Source organism: Carcharodon carcharias, chromosome 13 (genome assembly GCF_017639515.1).
Source record: "Carcharodon carcharias isolate sCarCar2 chromosome 13, sCarCar2.pri, whole genome shotgun sequence".
In the NCBI taxonomy this organism is placed as follows: Eukaryota; Metazoa; Chordata; class Chondrichthyes; order Lamniformes; family Lamnidae; genus Carcharodon; species Carcharodon carcharias.
Window position 1 is genome coordinate 19,744,170 of NC_054479.1, and position 23,739 is coordinate 19,767,908.

Consider the following 23,739-nt stretch of genomic DNA (forward strand, 5'->3'; position numbering starts at 1 on the left):
CCCAGACTACTGGTGAGCAATGTCAGGATCCATGCACGATGTAATCTGATACTAAATAATATATAATGCACTCATCATTATAAAAAAGATGACTCCTCCAGCTTACTGTTAGTCATGCCACAGGAGAGCCACTGCTCTTTTTACATCTATGCCCACAAGTAATGACATGGGTGATCTTGGACCTTTTAGAGAAATGCAGCCATTAAGCTCCTAATTTTGAAGTCTTGCTGCTTCTCAATGCACTCCATTAGTAATCCATTATCTGTCAAGCTGGTTCTGTGTTTCTCTTATTCCTGGTTTATGCACACTGCAGTATTCTATGAACATTTGATCTTTTGTCACTATAGGAAGCAGCCTCCGAGATCTCGATGATTAAATTAGTGGCACCAAACATGGCGCTGCATGTCATTGATCGTGCAATCCAGGTGAGAGTGGTTAATGCATAAACCAACAACTACATGGACTTGAAACTCTATTCTTTGATTCAAGCATACACCATCTTCCCTCAGAATAGAAACATACTAAATTAAAAATGTTGATTTCTCGCTTTCTGACTGGGTTACATATCTTTTTTTTTCTGTTGATGTATCTGTGTAAACCCCTAGGTTAGAAATGATCCCAGATAAAAACCCATTGAGGGTTAATGTCAAACCTGATCATTACATTTACACATTTGCAAGGACTGATCCTTAACAGTTACTACGTCCCTAACCCCGTACATAAAACTAGTTGCTAAAACATATTCTACTCTGCAAGATTTTTATTATATTACAGGAAATATGCCAAAGGTGTGCCTGAAACCGACGGTTGATGTGAGTGATCAACCTTAGCCCATCCGTTGTATGTTAAAGCTTTAAGTAATTAAGGAACTCAGTAATTCATGAAAAATTACTCTGCATAATCTTGAAGTCAGGAGTTAACATTCCAGTGTTGTAGTAGTACAGTTCAAGAGTTGGCCATTCTGGGCTCCAACCCGAGTCCCCAGTCTGACACACTACTCCATGAGAGACAGTTGTTTTTTTTTTCTGTCATTGGTTGCTGAATAATGTGCCTTATGACAATGGTATGATTCATATTAAGAGGAGTGAGGTTAGAGGCAACCTGCTGATCACAACCAACTGTAAGCAGGGTCAGGGAGAGAAATCATGGGCACTGGTGTTTCACCTATTTCTGGGCCCCTAATTCCACCTTACCCCCCATGTTTAATCCTCTCCCTCACATCCTTTAGGTCCCCAGAATTGGGAACCATGGTCACAGTGGGGTCCAACAGTTTAATATAGGTTTTGCAAAACTTCTTGGCTTTTATACACTATCCCTCTGTTTAGAATGCACATTGAAGCTCAGGTTTCAGTATGATACATTTTACAACCAAGGCTTTGTAAGACATTTACACACAATTTGGTCATTCATATAATGCAACCATCTCTGCTTCTTTGAATCAGGCCCCATACAATATCCAGACAACAAGATCCAAAAGACTTGAACCTCACAAGCACCATAAACAACAATCCTATGTACAAATTGAGAACATCTTGAACTAACAATGACATATTCCATTGGTGCATAATTCCTGGTTTCACTTTGAAGTTTAAAAATGGCAAAACCTTTCAGTAAATTAGCACCAACCAAGGTTAACAGAAAAATTACATTTTGCATTGAGTGATAAATATTTTCTTATTCTAAACTGAAACTAACCACACTTACAAATACCCAACATGGAGCATATAATAGAAGAGCAAAGTTCTGCAGATATTGGAAATCTGAAATATAAACAGAAAATTCTAGAAATATTCAGCAGGCCAGGCAGCATATGTGGAGAGAGAAACAGAGTTAATGATTCGGGTCCACGATATGCATTAGTTCTGATGAAGGGTCACTGATCTCTATTTCTGCACCGATGCCACCAGACGTGCTGAACATTTCTAATACTTCCCGTTTCAGTTGGAGCAAAAATAACCCCTTTTGCCAGCCCTCCAAAAAGTGATCAGACTTCTTGTGAGCCTCTCATTCCCCTTCAGCAAGAAAGCCAGAAGCAGTTGCCTGAGATCTGGTTTGGTACAACATTAAACATGAATTTCAAAAAAACAAATGTTAAAGTATGGAGAAAACATACACATCTTGCTGAGCCAAAAAAAATCAGTGTCAAAGCAATAAATTGATAATTTGAAAAAAATTAGTAATCAATAAAGAAGATCATTAAAAAATGCCAAGCAGCGGAGCTAATTAATAAAACCTTTTTTGGCTTTTCACTTAAGAAGCAAAGGTGGAAAGAGACAAATTAGGCCCCAAGACTTGGTCGCCAAGGAAGGGGGAAGGAACCGGGGACCTAAGGAGTTGCGTTTAACTAACACCAGCCTTGCATGTGGCGGTGGCAGCCTCAAGGGAGGACTGAGGTCAGGAGGGATTGTCCCCACCACGGGAATTGCACCTCATGTTGTCAAAGCCCCAACCCCACAGCCCTGACCAGAGACAAAACCAGAAATCCAGATGCCACCACAGGAACCTGCCTCATTATATTGATGAGATGGAGCTGAGCTGAACTAGTCTTTCACAGGACACGGCAATGTGGTGAAACTCTGTATTAACACCAGGTGTAGCGGTTGGAGGGGTTTGGGAAGGGCCTGGCACAGGGGCCAGGGCCCACACCATTGAGAGAGGAGGGTCGGGAAGGGCTGGAGCGGTGGAGCACCCAGCGCTTTATCTCTTACAGAATCTTAGGCCTTACCCTGCTCCTTCACGTGTTCTTTACCATTTCTATTTGGAAAAAGAACCATCCAAGAAATTCCAAGAGTTTCCATAGCTTCTTTGAACTTTGGCAATCTTTTGTAATGGTAAATGGGAATTCAACAACTGCCCTTGTGCCCAAGGCCTGCGCATTGCATATGTATTCTTTTATCCAAAATCCTGCGGGAATGTTCTGTACATATTGAAATTCTATTCAACTTCTCAGTAGCTATGTCTACAGCCTCGGGCTTTCAGGCCTTTTTCTTGCTTGCAAAATACCTGCAGTAGATTCTGTGCCAAATTAAATTGTCATGAGACACCTGGTAGAAGGACTTGCTGACACAGCCAGCACACAACAAGGATGATACATTCCAGGTAGGAATAGCCCAAAATGGATTAGTCTTCCAGATCTCAATTTACCACCTTCAGTTCCAACTAACTGAGAGGACCTTGAAGGCAGACTTGAATTCCATTTATGGCTAAAACTGGCGTCTTCAAGTGGTGCGGCCCAACTGCCTCGTGCCTCCGTTGCTCTCTTACCCAGTGCTGCCCAACCTGCCATACCTTGCCATGGAAAGCAGCAAGATGCATGGAGCTGGGAGAAGGAGAGGCAGAGGGAGCTGGGTTTAAATCTCAATACAGCCTGGGGACCAGGAATTGGTTCCAATCAATGGAGTGCTTGCAGAGAAGTCTGGTCTGAAGAGGAATCCACTTGCCTGCACTCCACGGGGGAAAGAGGTGGGAGTGGTGTAAGGGATACCAACCTGCTTGCGCTCCAGCCAGGTCTGAAGATTAAGGAAACAACACTCCACGAGAACCAGGCCCAAACAGAGGTCCATGAGGTGAGAAAGGCATCTGGCACATCCTACTACTCAACCAATGATTGCTATTGTTCAGAACAACAGCAATCATTGGTCGATTAGCCTGTCAATCAGGATAGTCTATGTACCAAATTGGCTGCTTTGGACACTGACCATCCAGATTGACAGGCTACCTGGCCAATGAGCCCGGTCCCTCCTAGACTGCACTCACCTCTCCAGGGCCCTGACTGTAAGCACCCCCTAAGCAATTGTAGAATAACACTGGAGATACTGTTGTAGTTTCTTCCAGGTGCTCCTAAGCATCTCCAGCTTAGATCTGCAACATCTTGTGATTCATTGTTTGCTGACACTTTATTTCTGTGTTTTTCAGGCATTTGGAGCAGCCGGGCTTGGCAGTGACTATCCATTGGCTCAGTTTTTTGGCTGGGCACGTGCACTGCGGTTGGCCGATGGTCCAGATGAAGTTCACAGAGCTGTGGTTGCCAAGCTTGAATTGAAACGCTGAGTCAACAGTGAGATACTGAACATTGGTGCTGCACAAGACAACCACTACGTTTTTTTAAAGATTGATTTGATTTATATGCATTGCAATCATGCCTGTGAAACAACACTATTGTCTCATTATCTTTTTTGAGACAGCCTCACCAATAACACAAATTGCCCTATTATTTTTCCTCTTTTCACAACTCTCACCCCTTCCAATTCCTCAACATTTCATTCTCTGATCAAGAGTAGGTATGAACTTCCTGCAAGCAATTCAACTTGTACCATTCTTTCAGCCAGTTGCTAGGAGGCTGTGTTGCACTGTGGGTTTGGCATAGTTAGTAAGCCTGATAGTATAATTTATAACTTGCTTACTTAACCTGACGAGATTCCTGAAACATTAAGTGAATAGACTCAAGACCTACTGATATTGGATTTTCTGCAGTGTCCATAGAAAATTCTCCAAACATCAGTGAAGATATTAGAAATATTAAAATTTAAATATTGGATTTTTTTTAAATGTTATTTTCACATTTTGCTTCCCTCTTCTTGAAGGCATTGACTCCTTGATCTTCCAGGCGACCAGGAATCCACTGTTATTTCTAGTAAGCAGGAGAAAGAAATAAAGATTATCCTGATAGGCTGAATTGAAGAGGAATGAGAAGAAACTTTTGTAGAGCATGAACAACAGCCAAAAATAGACCTATTGGGCAAATGGATTGTGTCTGTACTGTAGAGTTTATGTAACTCAATGTAAGCTTCCAAATCTGGTCATTCTTCATGTGTGAGTGTAGACCAGCAGGCTCCTCAACACAGCTCAGGCTGATCACATTTTCATTCATGCATTTTCCAACAAGGAACCCTGGCTGAATTTTTCCCTCCGTAATACAGAAAATGCCATAATCAAATGGTTCAGTTACTCATTGATTTAATCGGCTGAACCATTGAGGAATAGCTGGGGTCTGGTTCTAACCCTGATGTAGTTTTGGTAATATACAGAAAAAAGTTCTGAAGTATTTTCAGATGCTAAAGTTTTTAGAGCTTATTGCACATTTCTATATATAAAGGGAAACAGGTTGTGGTCATGTGGAAAATAAAGGCAATCAACTAATTTTGTTTTTTGGTTGAAAATAAGTTTATGAAAGATGATATGCACATAATTCATAGTTTAGGTAGGTAACAATTTTGCAATTTTTATTGTTTTACTTTTCATTCCTCCTCTTTCCCCACACCTCCCTCTTTTAGAATGCAGTGAACATATGCCTCTAGTTTCCCACCAAGTTCTTGGCCTTCAGTAGCCTATCTGATTGCCACTATGCTCTGGGCCTCAATAGTCACACATATGCTTTCCATTATGCATCACAAGATAATCATCAGGCATGGAAACTTGTATCCTCCATCCCTAGCTCAGTGGTGCTAAGGCAAATTGCAGTACATTTACCTAATGCCCTAACTAACCTTGGTGGTTTAGACCAGGATGCTTAACAGAGCATTTATCCATGGGATGCAGCACAGCCAAGCAGAGGTTAGTCCTCAGCTGATATTCATGTGTGTGTGTGAGCAGAGGTCAGTGGACAACAATTAGGAGCAGCAGCCCTCCTCTTTTCTCTTCCCCGCCAAACCCAATTGCGTTTAGGATAAATATATCCCCACTGTGGCCCAGCTAACTGAGAGGAGACAGGGAATGGAAGCTGAGACCTTGGTGTGTTGGAGTCAACACTATGCAAACATCCACTGAGTCAGTGAGTGAGCCATTTCACTACATTATAACTTGTCTTTAGCTTGTTGACAGTTGTGGATTGTTACAGGTGATGATCCCTTTTCTGACACAAAAACCAACAGCTGCTGAAGATGAAGCCAACTCTTAATTATTTACATAACATGCACTTCAATTTTTATTCCTGTAATCAACTGTTTGGAAAGTTATATATTTGTATCTAGGGGATGGTCAGTCTGAAGTTCGGAAGTTTATTTACTGAAATTATGAATATTAAATTTAAAACTTAATAGCAAGGTGAATGAAGTGCAATTACAGAGTTGATACGCAAGAACTAGACTGTGTTTAATACTGGACATTCTTCCCAAAGCACAGATCAAACATGATGTAAGTTGGAACTAGATTTTTGGAGTGAGTTGCTAACATTGGCCTACACTTTCTGATTGGATTATATATCTTATAGGCCAATGCTTCCAACCATCATGGAGATGACCCCTGCAACCTTAAAGACTTTTCAGGCTTGTGGTTATTTGCATGTTAGAGGTGGCTCTCTGGCTCCTGCCATGCAGTCGTACAAATGCAGCTGGAAATTTTCTACGTTAAGCCACAGAAGATGAGCGCTGAAGGTTCACTTTGATTACAGTTCCAACTCCCCTTCTGATTCTTTAAACACTAGGCACCAGGGTCTAATTGACAGCCCTGATGTCCAGTATTCAAAACAAGATGAATTGCAGTGATCAAAGCAAACATAATTGTTCTCACTTTTCTATCTGTTCTGCATGGATCTACCCACATACTGGACGGTGCAGCAGCACAAAAATCACTGCGTCCATAGGGTGTTTGGTGTGGGAAATGGTACACAAGTGAGGGTAATCTTCATGAAGTTGGAGTTAGGGCATATTGATGAGAAAAATTGAGAGATTTACTCTGCAATTAATCTAATCTATCCTTGGCTGGTTGGAAAGTATTGTATGCACAGTATTTGCACAAAATGGCACAGGAACAGGTCCACACTGATCTTTATGCTCCCTACAATCCTCTTCCCACCTTTTTTCATCTAACCCCATCAACGTATCCTTACATTCCTTTCTCCCTCATTTGTTTATCTAGTTATGCTTAAATGCATCTTTTTACCTCAACTACTCCCTGTGGTAGTGAGTTCCGCATTCTAACCATAGTTGGCAATGGAATTTCTTCTGAATTCCCTGTTGGATTTTTTGGTGACTAAATAATATTTGTGGCCCCTAGTTCTGGTCTCTGTGCCCCCCACAAATGGAAGCATCATTTTTTAATCTATCCTATCAAACCTTTTCATAATCTTCAAGACCTCTTATGAGTTAAACCCTCAGTCTTCTCTTTACTACCATATGTTGGCGGAATACGGATATTAGTCTGATACTGACACAACTAAAGCAGAAGACCCCCAGCTGGTTCAACCTTTTCTGAAAGGTATAACCCCTCAGTTCTGGTATCATTCAATTTTTTACCTCCAACATCTCTATATCTTTTATATAATGTGGAGATCAGCACTCTCCACTACTCCCAAGTGTGGTCTAACCAAGGTTCTATACAAGTTTAGCATGACTTTTTTTCCATTACATCCCTATAGAAATGAAGCCCAGTGCTTTGCTTTTTATATCAACCTTCAGTGCTACTTTTAGTGATTGGTGTAACTGTACCTTCCGATCCCTTGCTCCTGTATCCCATTCAAACATTTATTTTCAAAGCATTTTGAAGCCTCTTTATTCTCCCAATCAAAAAGTATCACTTCACACTTAATAATCTTGAAATTCATTTGCCAATTGCATGCCTATTCTGCATGTTTACTAATATATTCCCAAATGTTGTCACAGTCTTCCTCTATGTTAACTACACCCAAATATTTGCTGTTACCCACAAATTCTAAGATTGTACTTCTGACGCCCAAGTCTATATAGCTCTGTGATATAAAGAAGCCAATGGATAGGGTATAAGCAACCTTGAACATAAACCCAAAGAAAAAAATCCACCTCTTAAGTTCTAGTGGTGAAGAGCTAGCTTAAATGCCACCAGAAACATTAAATGCAAATTGCACTCAATTTCCAGTATAAGCATATTTTCATAATTATTTGCAGCACCAACTGCAAACACAGATGGATTTAAGGAGGACACCATAACAATTAGAATTTTTACAGTGCACATAACCTAGTAAAATGTCCCAAGGCAGGTCACAGAAGTCACCAAACAAAATTAGACACCAAGTTACATAAGGAGCTATTAGGATAGGTGACCAAAAGATAGGTTTTAAGGAGTGTCTTAAGTGGAAGGTAACAAAGTAGAGAGGTTTAGGGAGGGAATTCCAGAGCTTAGGGTCTCAGTAGCTGAAGACCCATTAGAGGAGTAATTAAAATTGGGGATGTGCAAAAAGTCAGAATTGGAGGAGTTTGGAGAATTGTAGGGCTGGAGGAGCTTAGAGATAGGTAGGGGTGAGGTTGATTTGAAAACAACAATGAAAATTCTAAAATTGAGACATTGCTTAACTGGGAGTTAATGTAGGTCAGCTAGCTTGGGCGATGAGAGATTGGGACTTGTTATGAATTAGGATGCAGGCAGCAGCGTTCTGGGTGAGATTATGTTTAAACAGTGGAAAATTGGAGGTCACTGGAGGAGCATCTGTTCAATGTACAGGGATTGGGTTAATTAAAGGAAGGGTCACAATAGAGACACAAATATTCTGAAAGCCTCAAAAACCATCTCAAACTAGGGCTGAAATGAAGGGGTTTTAAAGTGGCAGGGCTTTGGAAGTGGTCAGCAATGGTGATGGAAAGGAAACTCTAGGCACAATCATGACTCTGGAAGTGTGACTTGAGCTGCTCTGCCTCAACTACTGAAAGGGAGGACATTCTGGTGGGGAAGGTTACCCTCTGTTCCATTCCAAGGTATGATCCCCCTAGTCAGAATTGCAGGAGGCTGTAAGGAGCTGTAGCTAAATTGCATTCCAAGTCACTATATTACTGCCACTATATCAATGGGTGGAATTCATTGTGCTAGCCTTGTTCCATTCTAATCCATCTGGTTGTAGCCAGATAATCACCTACAATGGTTCCCCTTCCTGCTCCCACAACATTGCTTCTGGTGTCCTGCAAGGATCTATCCTTGGCCCCCTCCTATTTCTCATCTACATGCCCTTGACAACAACATCTGAAAGCACATAAAGTTCACATGAACACTGACAACACCAAGCTCTACATCACCACCACCTGCTTTGATCCCCCACTGACTCTAACTTGTCAAACTGCTTGTCCAACAACTGTAATGGATGAGCAGAAATTTCCTCCAATCAAGTATTGGGAAGTCCAAAGCCATTTTCTTCAGTCCCTATCTCGATCTTTTCCTAACCAGCGACACCATCCCTCTCATTGCCAAGGGTCTGAGGCTGAACCAAATTATTCACAACCTTGGTGTCAGATTAGATCCAAAGATGAGCTTCCAATTACATATCTATACCATCACTATGTTAGGAGATATTTAATTTGAATTTCTGTATTTATGGGTTAAAAGGATGAAACCTGCTGTTTAGTTTCACTTTAAAAGATACCTACATTTTAATGAGATTTTATGATCCTTGAAGGGGAATTAAAACAAACAAGGTAGAAAAAAACTGCTCTTGTCTAGCAACAGGGGTCCAGAGAGAGAGCCCCCTGCCCTACACCCATGAACCAAAAGCAGTTTGAGTTCAGTTGGAACCAGCTGCCAGGAGAAACTGGTCAGGATGGAGCTGCAGGAAGCAGGTTTCCCCAAAGAACATAAAGAAGAGGGATCCCAAGAAGACCTTCTAGTCAAAAGGAAAGAACATGAATCTGGAAAAGGTCCTGTTAAGTGAAGTTAAGAGTGAGGAGCAGAGAAAGGTGCCAAGCTTAAACAGAGAAGCTGCAAGGTGCAGATTTAAAGCAATATGGGCTTGCAAGAAGCCAGAAGATCCAGAGAGACAGCTGAAGGTCTGTAACTCTTAACTATGGGCATGTGAAGCAGTAGTGTTCTGTTGGCATGCCTGAGCATTTGGGAGAGAGTGCATGGAAGACAAAGCTTGAATGCATGTGACGATCCAGGGGTGAGGAATATCGGAAGGAGAATTTGAAACCCTTTAGGTGGATTTGTAGAAGGCGTCCAAGAGAAAGCATCAGTTTTGGAGAAGATTCCAAAATGAGTTCTTCAAGAGTAGAGATTGGAAACTCTTGTGTGAAAAATGGAGTTCAGTGAGACTGGTTGGTTTACAGTGGGACATGCACCTGGGGGGAGCTGAGGAGAGATCCATATCATCTGTTTGGGGTGGCATGGTCACTTGGTTTCGGAGTGTGGTGTGTCTGACCACAGGTCACCTATTGGTTTACATGGGCTGTGTACTTAGTGTGATCATGAGAGTATAAGATAGCTTTAGTCACTTGTGTTATTCTTACAAATCTGTGTATATCTGCAAAGGTAGAGTTGTGGGTGAAGGAGTATTGTAATATAGTTCATCTTTTGCTGTTTAATAAATATTTTATTCTTTTGTTAAAAGTTCATCAGCTGACTCCTGTGATTCTGCTCTGTAGCCATTCTCCACATCTAAACAAAAATTAAAAGATAAGATCTATCAAGTTGGATTCCACCCTGGAATCTGACTTGTCCAGTAATAACATCAGTTGGGATCATAATAACTAAGACCTCATATTTCCACCTAAATAATATTGCCCAGTTCTGCCCCATTTGCTGCTGAAGAAACTCTTATCAGTTCCATTATTGCCTCTAGACTTGGCTGTTCCAGCGCACATCTTCCATCATTCATCATCCATAAATGTGAGCTCACCCAAAACTCTGCCACGTATATCCTAACACACCAGGTATGCTTCGTCTGTCACCCTGTACTCAATGACCTATGTTGGCTTCAGGTTAAGCAACACCTTGATTTTTTTAAATTCTCATGATCCATGACCTCGCCTCTCCCCATCCCTGTGATCTCCTCCAGCCCCACAGCTCGCTGAGATATATACACACCTCCAAATTTGCCCTCTTATGCATCTTCAATTTTAATTGCTGCACCATTGGTGGCTGTGTTTTCAACTGCCAAGTCCCTCTAAGCTCTGGATATCCCTACTTAAATCTTTGCTTTTCAACTTCTCTTTCCACCTTTAAGGATGCTCTTTAAAACTTACCTCTTTGGCCAGGCCTTTGGTCATATGTCCTTATGAGGCTTAGTGTCAAATCTTGTTTGATAATGCTTCTGTGAAGCACCTTGGGTCATTTACTACATTGAAGGTGCTATATAAATGCAAGTTGCTTGTAGTCCTATGCTGTATGGTAGTCACAGGCATCTTTATGGAGGTAACAGTGTTGTAAGTGTACTTACAGCAAAAGATTGCAGTGATTCAAAATGACAACTCATTACCCTTCCCAAGGGTAATCAGGGATGGGCAATAAATACTGGCCTGGCAGCAGTGTCCAAATCCCATGAATGAATTTTTAAAAATCTTTTTCTTTGCTGATCCAGATCTAAGAAGACAACTACCCTTGGTTGTTGCCAGGTCAATGTGCCAAGGCCTACAAAAACAATTATTATCTCAGGTGAACCTAATCCAATCCTCACCTGACAACCAATTAGGATAATTTAATTATGATTTTCCTCCTTTTCCAAAAGGCATTTGTAGTGCCATATTGCTAACCATACTGTGAACATGCAGGAAAGAAGTGAGAAACACAATACTGAGGATGTAGACCCAAAATCAAAAGTAGAAAGAAAATAAGTGATGTATTAAAAAACAATATGTCTAGACTGGGCAGATGGTATGAAAAGTGATTTTGGTGTTCATTGATGAGAATGTAAGTTAGCACATCTAGAAGGATCTACCATCTAGAAGGACGAGGGCAGCAGATACATGGGAACACCATCACCTGGAAGTTCCCCTCCAAGCCACACACCATCCTAACTTGGAAATATACTGCCATTGGGGCAAAATCCTGAACTCCCTCCCTAACAGCACAGTGGGTGTACCTACATCACAGGGACTGCAGTGGTTCAAGAAGACAGCTCACCACCACTTTCTCAAGGGCAATTAAGGATGGGCAATAAATTCTGGCCTAGCCAGCGATGCCCACATCTCATAAATGAATTTTAAAAAGCATAACTCTGCTTCCATGTTTCTTTTGACTTCACAATGTACGAAAGCTAATCAGGTGCAAGGCTTCCTGCACAAACTCACCTCATACTAGTTCCCACTTTTGGGAATCCACTGTCAGCATTAGGCATTGCCAGTCAAACATGGAAAAATTGAATGTGGGGTAAACGTCCCTAACATTGTGCCTTAATTGGAATACAGGGTGCACAGGTATTGCACCTTTTTCTCATAAAAGTCATATTGTGATCTTGAGGCAGGCTGCATAATTAAGGGGAGTTTTTCTCGGGGCCTATGTTCAATAGGAACGAGAGTGACTTTGACTTTAACAGGCGAGTTGTTCAGTGTGATTAATCTGGACTGGATTCACACATTTGGTCCCAGAATTAAAAGGATTGTGTCTCATGAGCAAGAACCCATCATTTATTACTATTAAATTTATACATTAATTTTGAGGCTAGAAATTAATCAATAAAAGTTCTTAATTAAATTCGTTTTGGACTGACTTAAAGAAAATTAAGAGAGACCATATTGAAACGTGTAGTGAGGCTTGGTTAACGCCAATCACCCTTTAAAGGCTGTGACTACATCTCCCATGGTGCTTTGCAGGTAGTTGAGTGACGTAGATCCGGAGCGCTTTATACCACTGTGGCCCGGATGTTAGGCCCTTCCTTTTGACTAAAGGTAAGAATGGCGCTGTTTTTGGGTGAAGGAGTGGCCCGTAAATCGGCTTCCATCGGAGCCGGAGAGCCTTGTACATATTTAGTACTACAAGAAAAGAGCAGCGTGGAGTGTAAGCTGCTGGAATTAGCCAATATTTGTAGTCGAGGTGTTTCTTTGTTGATGTTTGTGGGTCTTTTTGTTGGAGGCAGTGGGGGAACCGTTAGGGCACGGTGTCATTTCGGGCGAGAAGCGGTGTAATGGCGGTTTCCGAGCCTTGTGCCGTACTAGAAATCTCGGTGGGTGGAATGGAAAAGAAGTTAGGGATGGGTAAGGGAGAGGCTGCTGGAGGGAGTAGAAACGGACAGGAACTTGGGAGACTTAGTGCATGGAGTTAGGCAAGTGTGATTGCTGGGCTTGGGAAATGGCCTATATTCATGTCCCACACTCCCAGTGCGGTGGGTATGAATGATCTGGAACAGAAATGTCGCAGACCTGGTTCGGGCTCTTCCAATTTTGAGTTGCAGTTGAAACCAGTTTATCCAAACTAATTCTTACCCAGTTAATTTTATCTGAATAACATTAATTCATTTGGTAAGCCTGCTTTTCAATGTATACAATTATTGAAGTGCACCACGCCATAGCGTTTCTACAATTATTTGATTCCAGTTTTCATCCTAAATAATCATTGGAGATTGATTCTGGAATTCTTATGTGTGGATTATCTGTCCGCTGATCAAAGATGTCAGTCTTCCTTACAGTTTGAGTCACTGGTATAATCTAATGTAATGTCACCCCATATTGTCCAGACGTTTAGCTTGAATTTCGTGTGGTGGGATATATGGAGTAATATGTTTTAGTTAGTTAGACAATTGGCTTTTTTAACCTTCCTACATAGGAGAGAGAATATTATATCAGTTAAATCCCACACAAAGCTGAATGTTCATGCAGTGGGTTGTCACTGCTGTGCACATTTCAAAAGAGGTTAAATTTAAGCATCCCTTTTAAGATTTTAAGATCACAAATTTTCCTTCTAGATTGTTCTCTTTGCTACTTCTAATACTAGTATTTTACATGGCTGATTCAGTGTTTGGTTACTCAGTTGTGTGTTTCTTGGTGTCTGGTTTTGGTGTGTTCAGTTTCCAAAGTGCTAAATGCCTTACATCACAAGTATTTTGTACAAGATGCTTCAGTGTATCAAAAGGGTTATTTAGCAGATTGGAACCTAGGTTCCAAGCCTTTCCCTGTTGTTTGTGCTATTGGGGTATTGGCCTATGCCACTTTCAAGCCTCTACTGTACATCATGTGCAAGCCTGTTTTAAAGTATAACTTTTTTGCTTGGCAGATGGCAGGCGAGAAGAAGGAACCAATGGCAGAAGAAAAAAAGGAACAGAAGAAACCGCGTCGCCATTCTAGCCGCAACCCTGTGCTAGCCAGGGGCATTGGCAGATATTCCCGCTCTGCCATGTATGCTAGGAGAGCCATGTACAAGCGCAAATACAAAGCTCCTGAGACAAAAGTAAGCAAAGAGAAGATCTGCAAAGTGCTCTGAGTTTGAGAATATAGTTAGGAAAAGTGTGCTGGTATAATCTGCAGTGGAGTAAATTTGCCTAACCCCAAAAAGGATTTGAGTTTAAATTGTTAGGACACGTGATCTTTGTGCAGTTCTGCATGTTTGATTGACACTGAGCATGAGGTTGGCTTGTACATGATTTGTAATGGAGCAACTTACAGATGAATCAAAGTTAAAGGTTCGCTTCATTCCTTTTCAGATCGAGAAGAAGTTGAAGGAAAAAGCTCCCTTTTCAATCACCAAGCCTGTTGGAGGAGACAAGAATGGTGGCACCCGTGTCGTTAAAGTCCGCAAAATGGTAACAAATCTCTCCCTCTTGAGGTTATAAAAATATTTTGGCAGATGAAAAATATACGATTCATTTTTGACCTTTTGAGGGTCTTTTTCAATTAAGGCTTTCATTGATGTTCCCCAGTTAATTATTCCCCCCCACCAATAAGGTGGTTGTGCCATCACAGCAGTTCTGTGGTCGAGCTGCCGGGTTTTTTTGGCATTCTGCTTCCAAATGACAAACCTTACAGTGCTGTGGAGCAATAATAGGTTAACCGTATCCCTGTTCTACTGATAGCTTGTTGAATTATTATTTGATTGAACACTTGAGTTCAACCCATGATGTTTCCTAAATATCTAATCTCAGCTTGGACTGTGTTTGTAGTAAATGAGCCAGGGCTCCCACTCCTGCTTGCTGTCCAGCAATCCCTTGACTGCATTTGCAAATGTTGGCTGAGGACTGGTTTGAGGGTGATGGAACCTGCCAGCAGGTGGTGCTCATGGAGCAGCAAAGAATCAGTGTTCAGGATGGTGGCGGGGGGGATGAGGAGGATATCTTTAAAAAATTTGGTCAAAATCCAAAAACAAAATTCCAGTTTCATTTTGTTGAATTGAGAAAATGTCAATATGAGTTGAGCTGTTGAATTTTTAGTAGCAAAGTTACTTGATTGCACAACCAGAATGAAAAGTTTATCTTTTAAAAAATATTTCTGCATATTGATCTTATTTGTTTTTCCAGCCACGATATTACCCCACTGAAGATGTCCCTCGCAAAAGGCTTAGCCATGGTAACAAACCTTTCAGCCAGCATAAGAGGCGCCTGCGTGCATCCATCACCCCAGGGACAGTGCTTATCATGCTGACCGGTCGCCACAGATGTAAGGTAGGAGAGTCTATGGCTTAACTGATCATTGACAGTGTTTTGACTTCATCTTTTTCACTGTACAGTTGCAGCTATGGATGGAATTGACATTACAGTATAGAAGGAGGCCATTTGGCCTATTGAATCCATGCAGACTTTCTGTAGAGCATTCCAGTTAGTCCCATTTCCCTGTTTTGCTACCCACACTCAATTTGTCCTGACACCTTCAAAGTCTATGCACATGAATCCCCCAGGTCCCTCTGTCCCTTCAACTCTTTAGAGCTGTGTGCCATGAAATTCATTTTGCCTCTCTGTATTCTTTCTGCCAGAATACAGCACCTCACACCCCTCTGTATTAAATTCCATCTGCCATTTGTCTACCCATTCAGCTAGCCTATTTATGTCAAATTGTAGCCCAGTAGTATCATCCTCACTGTTTGCTATGCCTCCAAGTTTAGTATCATTGTCAAATTTTGAAATTTTGCTCTATATTCCAATATCCAGGTCATTTATTTATCAAAGAGGCAGTGCTGCAAACACTGACCTTTGAGAAATGCCACTGTCTACCATTCTCCAGTCTGAAAAAAATTACCATTTATCTTGAGCTGCTGTTTTCTGTCCTTAAGGCAATTTTTTCCCTCTTGTTCCATGAGCCTCAATTTTGTTAACCAGCCTTTTATGTGATACTTTGTCAAACGCTTTCTTAAAAATCCATATAAACAACATTTACTGCATTTCCTTCAACCTTCTCTGTTACTTTATCAAAAACTTCAGTTAGATTTGTCGAGCATGATCTGCCTTCCAAAAATCTGCTGGCTTAAGTAACTCCAAACCTCTCCAAGTGCCTATTAATTTTTTGTCCGTTTATAGTTTCTAAAACCTTACCCATTTTTGATTTTAAACTGACCTTTGCTAGGAATGTTCTTACATCCTTTTTTGAATAAAATTGTCACATTTGCCCCTCTCCAATCCTCTGGCAGCTCCCCTGTATCAAAGATTATGGTAGGCCCTGCTGCAACCTCCACCTCCAATTCCCTTATCAACCTGAGATGTAAGCCATCCAGACCAGACAACTTATCCACTTTCAGCATAGACAGCTTTTCTAGTACACTCTGCCTATCATTTTTCACCCCATCCATTGCATATTATCTCGGCTTCCACGGATATATTTTGTCAGCATCCTCTTCCTTCGTAAACACTGGTACAGTGTAATCATTTGAATATTTTATCCTAAATCACCTTTATCGACCCCAACCTGCTCTTGTTATCCACTTACTATTTACCAGCCAGTGGAAGATTTTTGGTTCCCTTTTAAGCTAATTGCCATTCTGTTCTCCTCATTTGCTCTTTGCTAGCCTTAATTTCCGCTTCACTTTTTGTATTTGGCATGACATGCATCATATACCCTCTTTCTGTTTCATTATATTCTCTATCTACCTTGTCATCCCTGGAATTCTGGCTTTGGCTCACCTCCCTTTTTCCCCCTTCTTGAATAAGACTGCTTCTTTCATCTGAAGGGCAAAAGAAAACTATTGTTAACAGATATGACTTTTTTCCTTATGCCTAGGACAATAAATTTTAATTAGTTTGTAGGGAACAATTTTGCTAAAGATTGATTTTTGACTTCTTTTCCTTGCAGCGTGTGCTTTTCTTGAAGCAGCTTGATAGTGGTCTGCTGCTGATCACCGGTGAGTTCCTTTAATGCTGTTTTCACTTAAATTTTATCTGCTAGAAGAGATGGGGAACAGCTTCTTGTTCATTAATACTTGTATGCATATTGCAGCTGGCGTGTGCTTTCCCAAGTCTTCTGTTTAGCAAATTTTGCACGTGCTCATGTTCATAATTACGATTTCAGTTTCTGCAGATGAGCATGCCAACTTGTCAGGTGTTTTGCAAGCTTAAGCCTTATGAATAATTCTGCCCATGTTTTACCTTTTTTAAAAACTTGTCACAAAATTTTCCTTCATGTTGTGCATTGTTTGCATATGAAGTTGTGCAAAGATAACATCTCCCCATCGGCCTTCTCACAGTGGATATGGTTTTGATTCCATTTCTGTTTGTCACTTTAATTTATTTGTTTTCAGTGATGTCTGTATATCATTTTTTAATTGCACAGAGGTGCAGAACTGAGAGCAATCATGGGGCCAGAATTGTACCTTGCTCGGTGGTGCAACATTGAGGCATACTATATTGCAACATTATTCAAAATGTTAGCACCTTAAACATGTTTGCATTGGTCTTTGTAATGTGTTCCTTTTCCATTTTGCTGATCTGGATTACTTCTGATTCCTCTCGTGTTGGCTGTAGGTCCTCTGACCCTCAATCGTGTCCCACTGCGTAGAGTTCACCAAAAATTTGTCATTGCAACATCTACAAAGGTTGACCTGTCAGCTGTGAAAATCCCCAAGCACTTGACTGACTCCTACTTCAAGAAGAAGAAGCTGCGCAGACCCAAGCACCAGGAGGGCGAGATCTTTGACACTGAGAAAGAGGTTAGAGGCTGCACTGTGCTTCCTGCATTACAAATCTTGCCCATAGAATGGTTGCAGCACAGAATGGGGCCATTCAGCCTGTCGTGTCCATGCTGGATCTCTAAGAGCTACTCGGCCAGTCCCCTCCCTGCAGCCCTGAATTTTTTTCTTTTATATTCACTTCCTTTTGGAAAGCCTGGTTGAGAAAATGGGTTGACATATTGCGCTTGCTGTGTTAATGATGCTCTTCTGCTTGTTTGGAGTTGCATCTGAAAGTGATTTTAAACCTCAGGTTATCTGCTGCTTTTCCCCTCCTGCCTGTAACGGTTGTTAATGGTTAGGTACCTCTCAGATGTGGCTCATCCCCCAATGCTTTAGCTTAAATTGCCAAACCCAGGTAGTAGAGCTTTGCTCCATGTTGGTTGCCAGACAGCAGCAAGACTCATTCCAGCAACAAAGTTGAATTAAGAATTTTTGGGGATCAAGTTCTGTTTTTTATGATTTATGGCCGTTTTCACTACATGATTATGACAAGTTCCAAAATGTCCGCACAGAAATTAGCATTGCAGGGGAATACGGCAAGGGATTCGTAGTTGGGTGCGCTCAAACCACCTTTATAGATTGTTACATTGGTCTATAATGCAACATTGATGGATGGCATAAATGTCAGTTATATATTTCGGTGATTTACTTGCAGTGAAAGGGAATGGTAATTTGAAATACCGTGGGGTTTTTTAAATTCATTCGTGGGATGTGGATGTTGCTGGCTAGGCCAGCATTTATTGTCCATCCCTAATTGGCCTAAAGAATTGTATTCCATGGGACATGCTTTAGAAGCCACCGGGATTTTCTCCCCAAGGTGCCTCGTGCTGGTGTGTAGCTCTGTGTATATAATCAGTTCTCTGACCTTATCAATTGTGAGCCTGGGCTGTTTGGGAGTTGGCTTTTGTGCTTCTATAAACAAATACTTTTGGAGCGTGTGTGACCAGTAAGTCTCAGTTGGCCATGTGTTCGGCGAGACCAATCCTGAGACTTGAGCACAAGGTTGCAGGCTGACACTTCAGTGCAGTACTGAGAGAATGCTTCACTTTGTGATGAGATGTTAAAACTGTGCTTTTGGGTGGACGTCAGTGGCACTAGTTTGAAGAAGAGTGGAGATCTCCCTGGTATTCTGGTGAATATTATACCTCGACAATAATCTCACAAAAAAATCTGGCCAATATCTTATTTGATTAAAGTCTGTTTTTTGTAATTAGGAGGTGCAGGTACCTGATGTGGTTGCTAGGGGTGCAAGCTACACTCTGTGTCAGAAGTTGGCTTCAACGATGATGTGGCACAATTTTTGCTTGCTATAGTAACAGTCTCAGCCCAGTGAGTAGTCTGCATTCCATGATACTTAGTGGGCTTTTTATTGACTGACAAAGACAGTGTGATTAATCCCAGTGAGTAGGACTCTGTCAGGTGAGAATGGTAGATTAGGACGATCCGAATCTGGGACTGTCACCAGCACAAAAACTAATCTCTTGGAGAGGAGTGCTTGAATTGGTACACTTCAAGCCAAGTAAATGCACTGCAGATTGAGGTGGCTCGCGCTAATGAGCCAAAAATGGGGTATTTCTGGGTAGGAAAGCTTCCAATAGAAGCAAAATAGTGATTCTCAAAATTAGAGCAGATTTCATGTGTGTCTCAGATGCAGTTTCAGCCTTATTTCAGTGGTAGCATCTTGCCTCTTAGTCAAAAAATTAGATTTAAGCCCCACTGCAGAGCTGTGAGCACATAATCTGAGCTGACTCTTGAGTCGTGTACTACACTGATCTGTTAAAGTCCCATCTCCTCTCAACCAGGCACAAGATTTCATGGTGCCATTTGAAGACGAGCAATGTGGTTCCCCTGGTGTTCTGGTCGACACTTATTGCTCAGCTAACTTTTTTTTTTCATTGTCATTTATTTTGTTATTTGTGGGACCTTGTAATGCTGCTGCATTTCCCAAATTACAACAGTGACTACAGTTTAATGGGACATCAGTAGCTGAAGCACTTTGGGATGCAATGTAAGGCACTTTAAATTACAAGTTTGTTCTTTACCTCATTTTGCCATGGACTAGGAATTAGTTTTAGTATTAAAACAGTGCTGGAAATATTTAATTGGTCTGGCAGCATCTGGAAAGAGAAACAGATCTAACGTTTCAGTGTGAATACACTCTTCAGAACAGTTGTAACTCTTATGAGTACAAACACGTTTCCATCTGTTCCTATTCAGATGAAGTTACATTGTTTCATAGTTTGCCATTGTGAGATTTGAACTCTTGATCTTGGGGTTGCAAGCCCAGTACCATAACCACTTGGCTCTTTAGGCCAAGCCTCAGAACAGTTGTAGTATGTGTGTATTGCAATTTGATGCAATTAAATTAAAATCAGTGGCAGCCATCTATCTCATAAGGCAAAACCATTATCTTATGAAACAGAAAGCTACCACTGATTGCATCAGTTTTATTTTGGAAAATGCCCTTTGCTTACTTGGGGAATCTGTTTGGAAATTGCTGCATGGAGGATATTTTCCAGGACTTGACCGCAACTGAAAATTACTTCAGGTACCATGTTGTTGGTTTCAGGAAATTGAATTATATCTTACATGCCATTGTTTCTCTGCCTTAGCAGCACTTCTGATTTTAATTAAGAACCTGTTAAAGTCCAGGTGCCTCTAGTAATCTTGTCTGTGTTCAGGTGGCCAATAAGGTATTAACAGGGTGATGATGAGCATATGAAGCCTGATTCCCAAGTTTTACCATTTCATACAGCACATATTTTGCACAAACCCCACAAAATCACTGCAGTCCATATTAGAGTCATTTTGTTGAATTAACCCATTCTACGGTTTCAGATTAAAAACTTGTGTTGCTGTTGTTTGGTGCCAGACAGAGCATTAATATGTTATGAGGAAATGTTGCACTTCAGTCAACACATTTTAAATATTCCTTAAACCTCTGCCTGACCTCACTTTCCTCCATTTAAGATACTCCTTAAAATTTACCTCTTTGGCCAAGCTTTTGGTCATCTGCCCTATCTCCTTTAGTGACACACTGCTATATTTTGTTTAATAATGCCTCTGTGAAGTGCCTGGGGATGTTTTATAATGCTAATGCTTTATATAAACCATTTTACAGTGATAGCCTCATTGCAGCGGAAAAATGACTTTGCTGTGTGGCTCAAGACCTCTAACATTTAGGAGGCTAAAATATATAACTTCAAGAAGTTCAAAGTGGCTATTGCACAAAAATTTCATTCAACATAATGTATATGATTATGAAGTTCTAGTCATTCAACTTGCCAAATTTTGTCCTGCCTCATGTTTGCACTCTTCTCTCTCCTCAGAAATATCAGCTAACAGAACAGCGGAAGGAAGACCAGAAGACTGTAGATTCCCAACTCCTGCCCATTATTAAACAAACTGCTCAGCTCCGTGGCTACCTCCGCTCCATGTTCTGTCTGTCTAAGGGCGTTTATCCACATAAATTAATCTTTTAAGCAAGCTGTAAAGAGATATACTTATTAAAATTGGGATTTCAACACTTTTGGCTTCTGTTTTTGTGTTTGTGAACATGATTCAAAGTAAAATGTTATCAGATTTTTTTAAACAATTTTTACAGACATTGAGCTTATAGTTTTACATTTATAACATATGTTTAAGGTAGAAGTTGAAACTCCAGGGAAGCTGTAATCCAGGCTATCCAAACTAGTCTGTGGGTCACAGCCCCCTATTTTATCTGCTTTTATTTGTGTTTGATCTGTTTAAATTTCTTGGCTGGAGGTTTATAAAAATTGTCTTTAGTGGATGAAGCCTAAGTTGGAATATGCAAATTTATTTACTGCAAATTAATTGTCTAAATTAGAATGAGCATGGATTTAAATATTTGGCCTTGAAGACTCCATACCACACATGTGAGCAGTCCCTAGAAACATGAAACTCAGAAATTCCCTTAAACCATTAGGTGACAGCATTAAGATAAAAACAAAATACTGCGAATGCTGGAATTCTGAAACGTAAATAGCTGGAAAAACTCAGCAGGTCTGACAGCATCTGCGGAGAGGAATACAGTTAACGTTTCAAGTCTGTATGACTTCATCAGAACTAAGGAAATAGAGAAAATATTTTCTATATTTCCTTAGTTCTGATGAAGTCATATGGACTCGAAGCGTTAACTGTATCCCTCTCCATAGATGCTGTCAGACCTGAGTTTTTCCAGCTATTTTTGTTTTTGTTGTAGAGACGGCATCATATTGTTAAATTACTGTTTTTCACTGTTTTTGGAAATTTAACTGTTATTCTGTTGGGGTGTTAACCCTTGTAAAACTAACTACCATCATAAAGCTAAGCTTTAAATTCATTGGCAAAGTTAGTGCAATATACACAGGTATTGGAAGTTCATTGTATTGGAAAAGTCAATATTTCCATTTCTTCAAAGCATTTAAAAAATTTATAGCAACTAGTCAATCGCATTGAAAAGGGTCAAGTGTAGTCTTCATATGTAGTACAAACTAAAGGTTGGGGAATAAAAATAAAACTAGCTGGAAAAACTTAGGTCTGACAACATCTGTGGAGAGGAAGACAGTTAATGTTTCGAGTCTGTGACTCTTCATCAGTCAATAAAGAAAAATAGAAATGGGGGCTGGCAAATTTTTGAACGGGATTGTACAGATGTAATCAAATGCTCCAATAGATATATACAAAGCCATATCTAGGGGTTCATCTTACAATCTTAGGGATTCCACATTTAGCAGATAACATCTAAAGCAAATGGGGTTCTTGAATTTTTGGTATTGCTTACCAAACGTGTGTTTACACAACAAAAACAATTACCTGGAAAAACTTAGCAGGTCTGGCAGCATCGGCAGAGAAGAAAAGAGTTGACGTTTCGAGTCCTCATGACCCTTCAACAGAACTGATTTTTCTTTACAATGAGAGGGGTGAAATATAAGGTGGGTGGGGGGGGCAGGGGGAGAGAAGTGGAGGGGGGTGTTGTAGGGACAAGCAAGCAGTGATAGGAGCAGATAATCAAAAGATGTCAGACGAACAAAAGAACACGTGTCGAAGTTGGTGATATTATCTAAACGAATGTGCTAATTAAAATGGATGGTAGGGCACTCAAGGTACAGCTCTACTGGGGGTGGGGAGGCATAAAAGATTTAAAAATAATGGAAATAGGTGCGAAAAGAAAAATCTATAAATTATTGGGAAGAAAAACAAAAGGAAGGGGGAAGAAACAAAGGGGGTGGGGATAGAGGAGGGAGCTCAAGACCTAAAGTTGTTGAATTCAATATTCATTCCGGAAGGCTGTAAAGTGCCTAGTCAGAAGATGAGGTGCTGTTCCTCCAGTTTGCGTTGGGCTTCACTGGAACAATGCAGCAGGCCAAGGACAGACATGTGGGCAAGAGAGCAGGGTGGAGTGTTAAAATGGCAAGCGACAGGGAGGTTTGGGTCATTCTTGCGGACAGACCGCAGGTGTTCTGCAAAGCGGTCGCCCAGTTTACGTTTGGGGTCTCCAATGTAGAGGAGACCACATTGGGAGCAACGAATACAGTAGACTAAGTTGGGGGAAATGCAAGTGAAATGCTGCTTCACTTGAAAGAAGTGTTTGGGCCCTTGGATGGTGAGGAGAGAGGAAGTGAAGGGGCAGGTGTTACATCTTTTGCGTGGGCATGGGGAGGTGCCATAGTTGGGGGTTGAGGAGTAGGGGGTGATGGAGGAATGGACCAGGGTGTCCCGGAGGGAACAATCCCTACGGAATGCCGACGGGAGGTGAAGGGAAGATGTGTTTGGTGGTGGCATCATGCTGGAGTTGGCGGAAATGGCGGAGGATGATCCTTTGAATGTGGAGGCTGGTGGGGTGATAAGTAAGGACAAGGGGGACCCTATCATGTTTCTGGGAGGGAGGAGAAGGCATGAGGGCGGATGCGTGGGAGATGGGCTGGACACGGTTGAGGGCCCTGTCAACGACCGTGGGTGGAAAACCTCGGTTAAGGAAGAAGGAGG

At 41.1% G+C, this 23,739-nt stretch overlaps 2 protein-coding genes across 10 annotated transcripts in view; both read left to right on the plus strand.

Annotated features, from left to right (window-relative positions):
* LOC121285646 (acyl-CoA dehydrogenase family member 10-like) overlaps positions 1–5,139 on the plus strand; it is a 72,612-nt gene extending 67,473 nt beyond the window's left edge. For 6 of the 9 annotated variants that reach the window (XM_041202302.1, XM_041202300.1, XM_041202301.1 and 3 more), the window contains 2 exons: positions 348–425; positions 3,916–5,139. In XM_041202302.1, the coding sequence (XP_041058236.1) occupies positions 348–425; positions 3,916–4,050 (213 nt within the window). In that variant the 3' untranslated portion in view covers positions 4,051–5,139. The remainder of the gene's footprint in view (positions 1–347; positions 426–3,915) is intronic. The other 3 variants (XR_005944734.1, XM_041202303.1, XM_041202304.1) reach the window with 3 other exon arrangements.
* Positions 5,140–13,878: 8,739 nt separating this feature from the next.
* Positions 13,879–21,277, plus strand: rpl6 (ribosomal protein L6). Its single transcript, XM_041203592.1, has 6 exons — positions 13,879–14,052; positions 14,306–14,404; positions 15,116–15,259; positions 16,878–16,926; positions 17,546–17,730; positions 21,081–21,277. Exons 1-6 carry the CDS (start codon positions 13,879–13,881, stop codon positions 21,231–21,233), a joined length of 804 nt encoding a protein of 267 aa, XP_041059526.1. The 3' UTR covers positions 21,234–21,277.
* Positions 21,278–23,739: the final 2,462 nt, after the last annotated feature.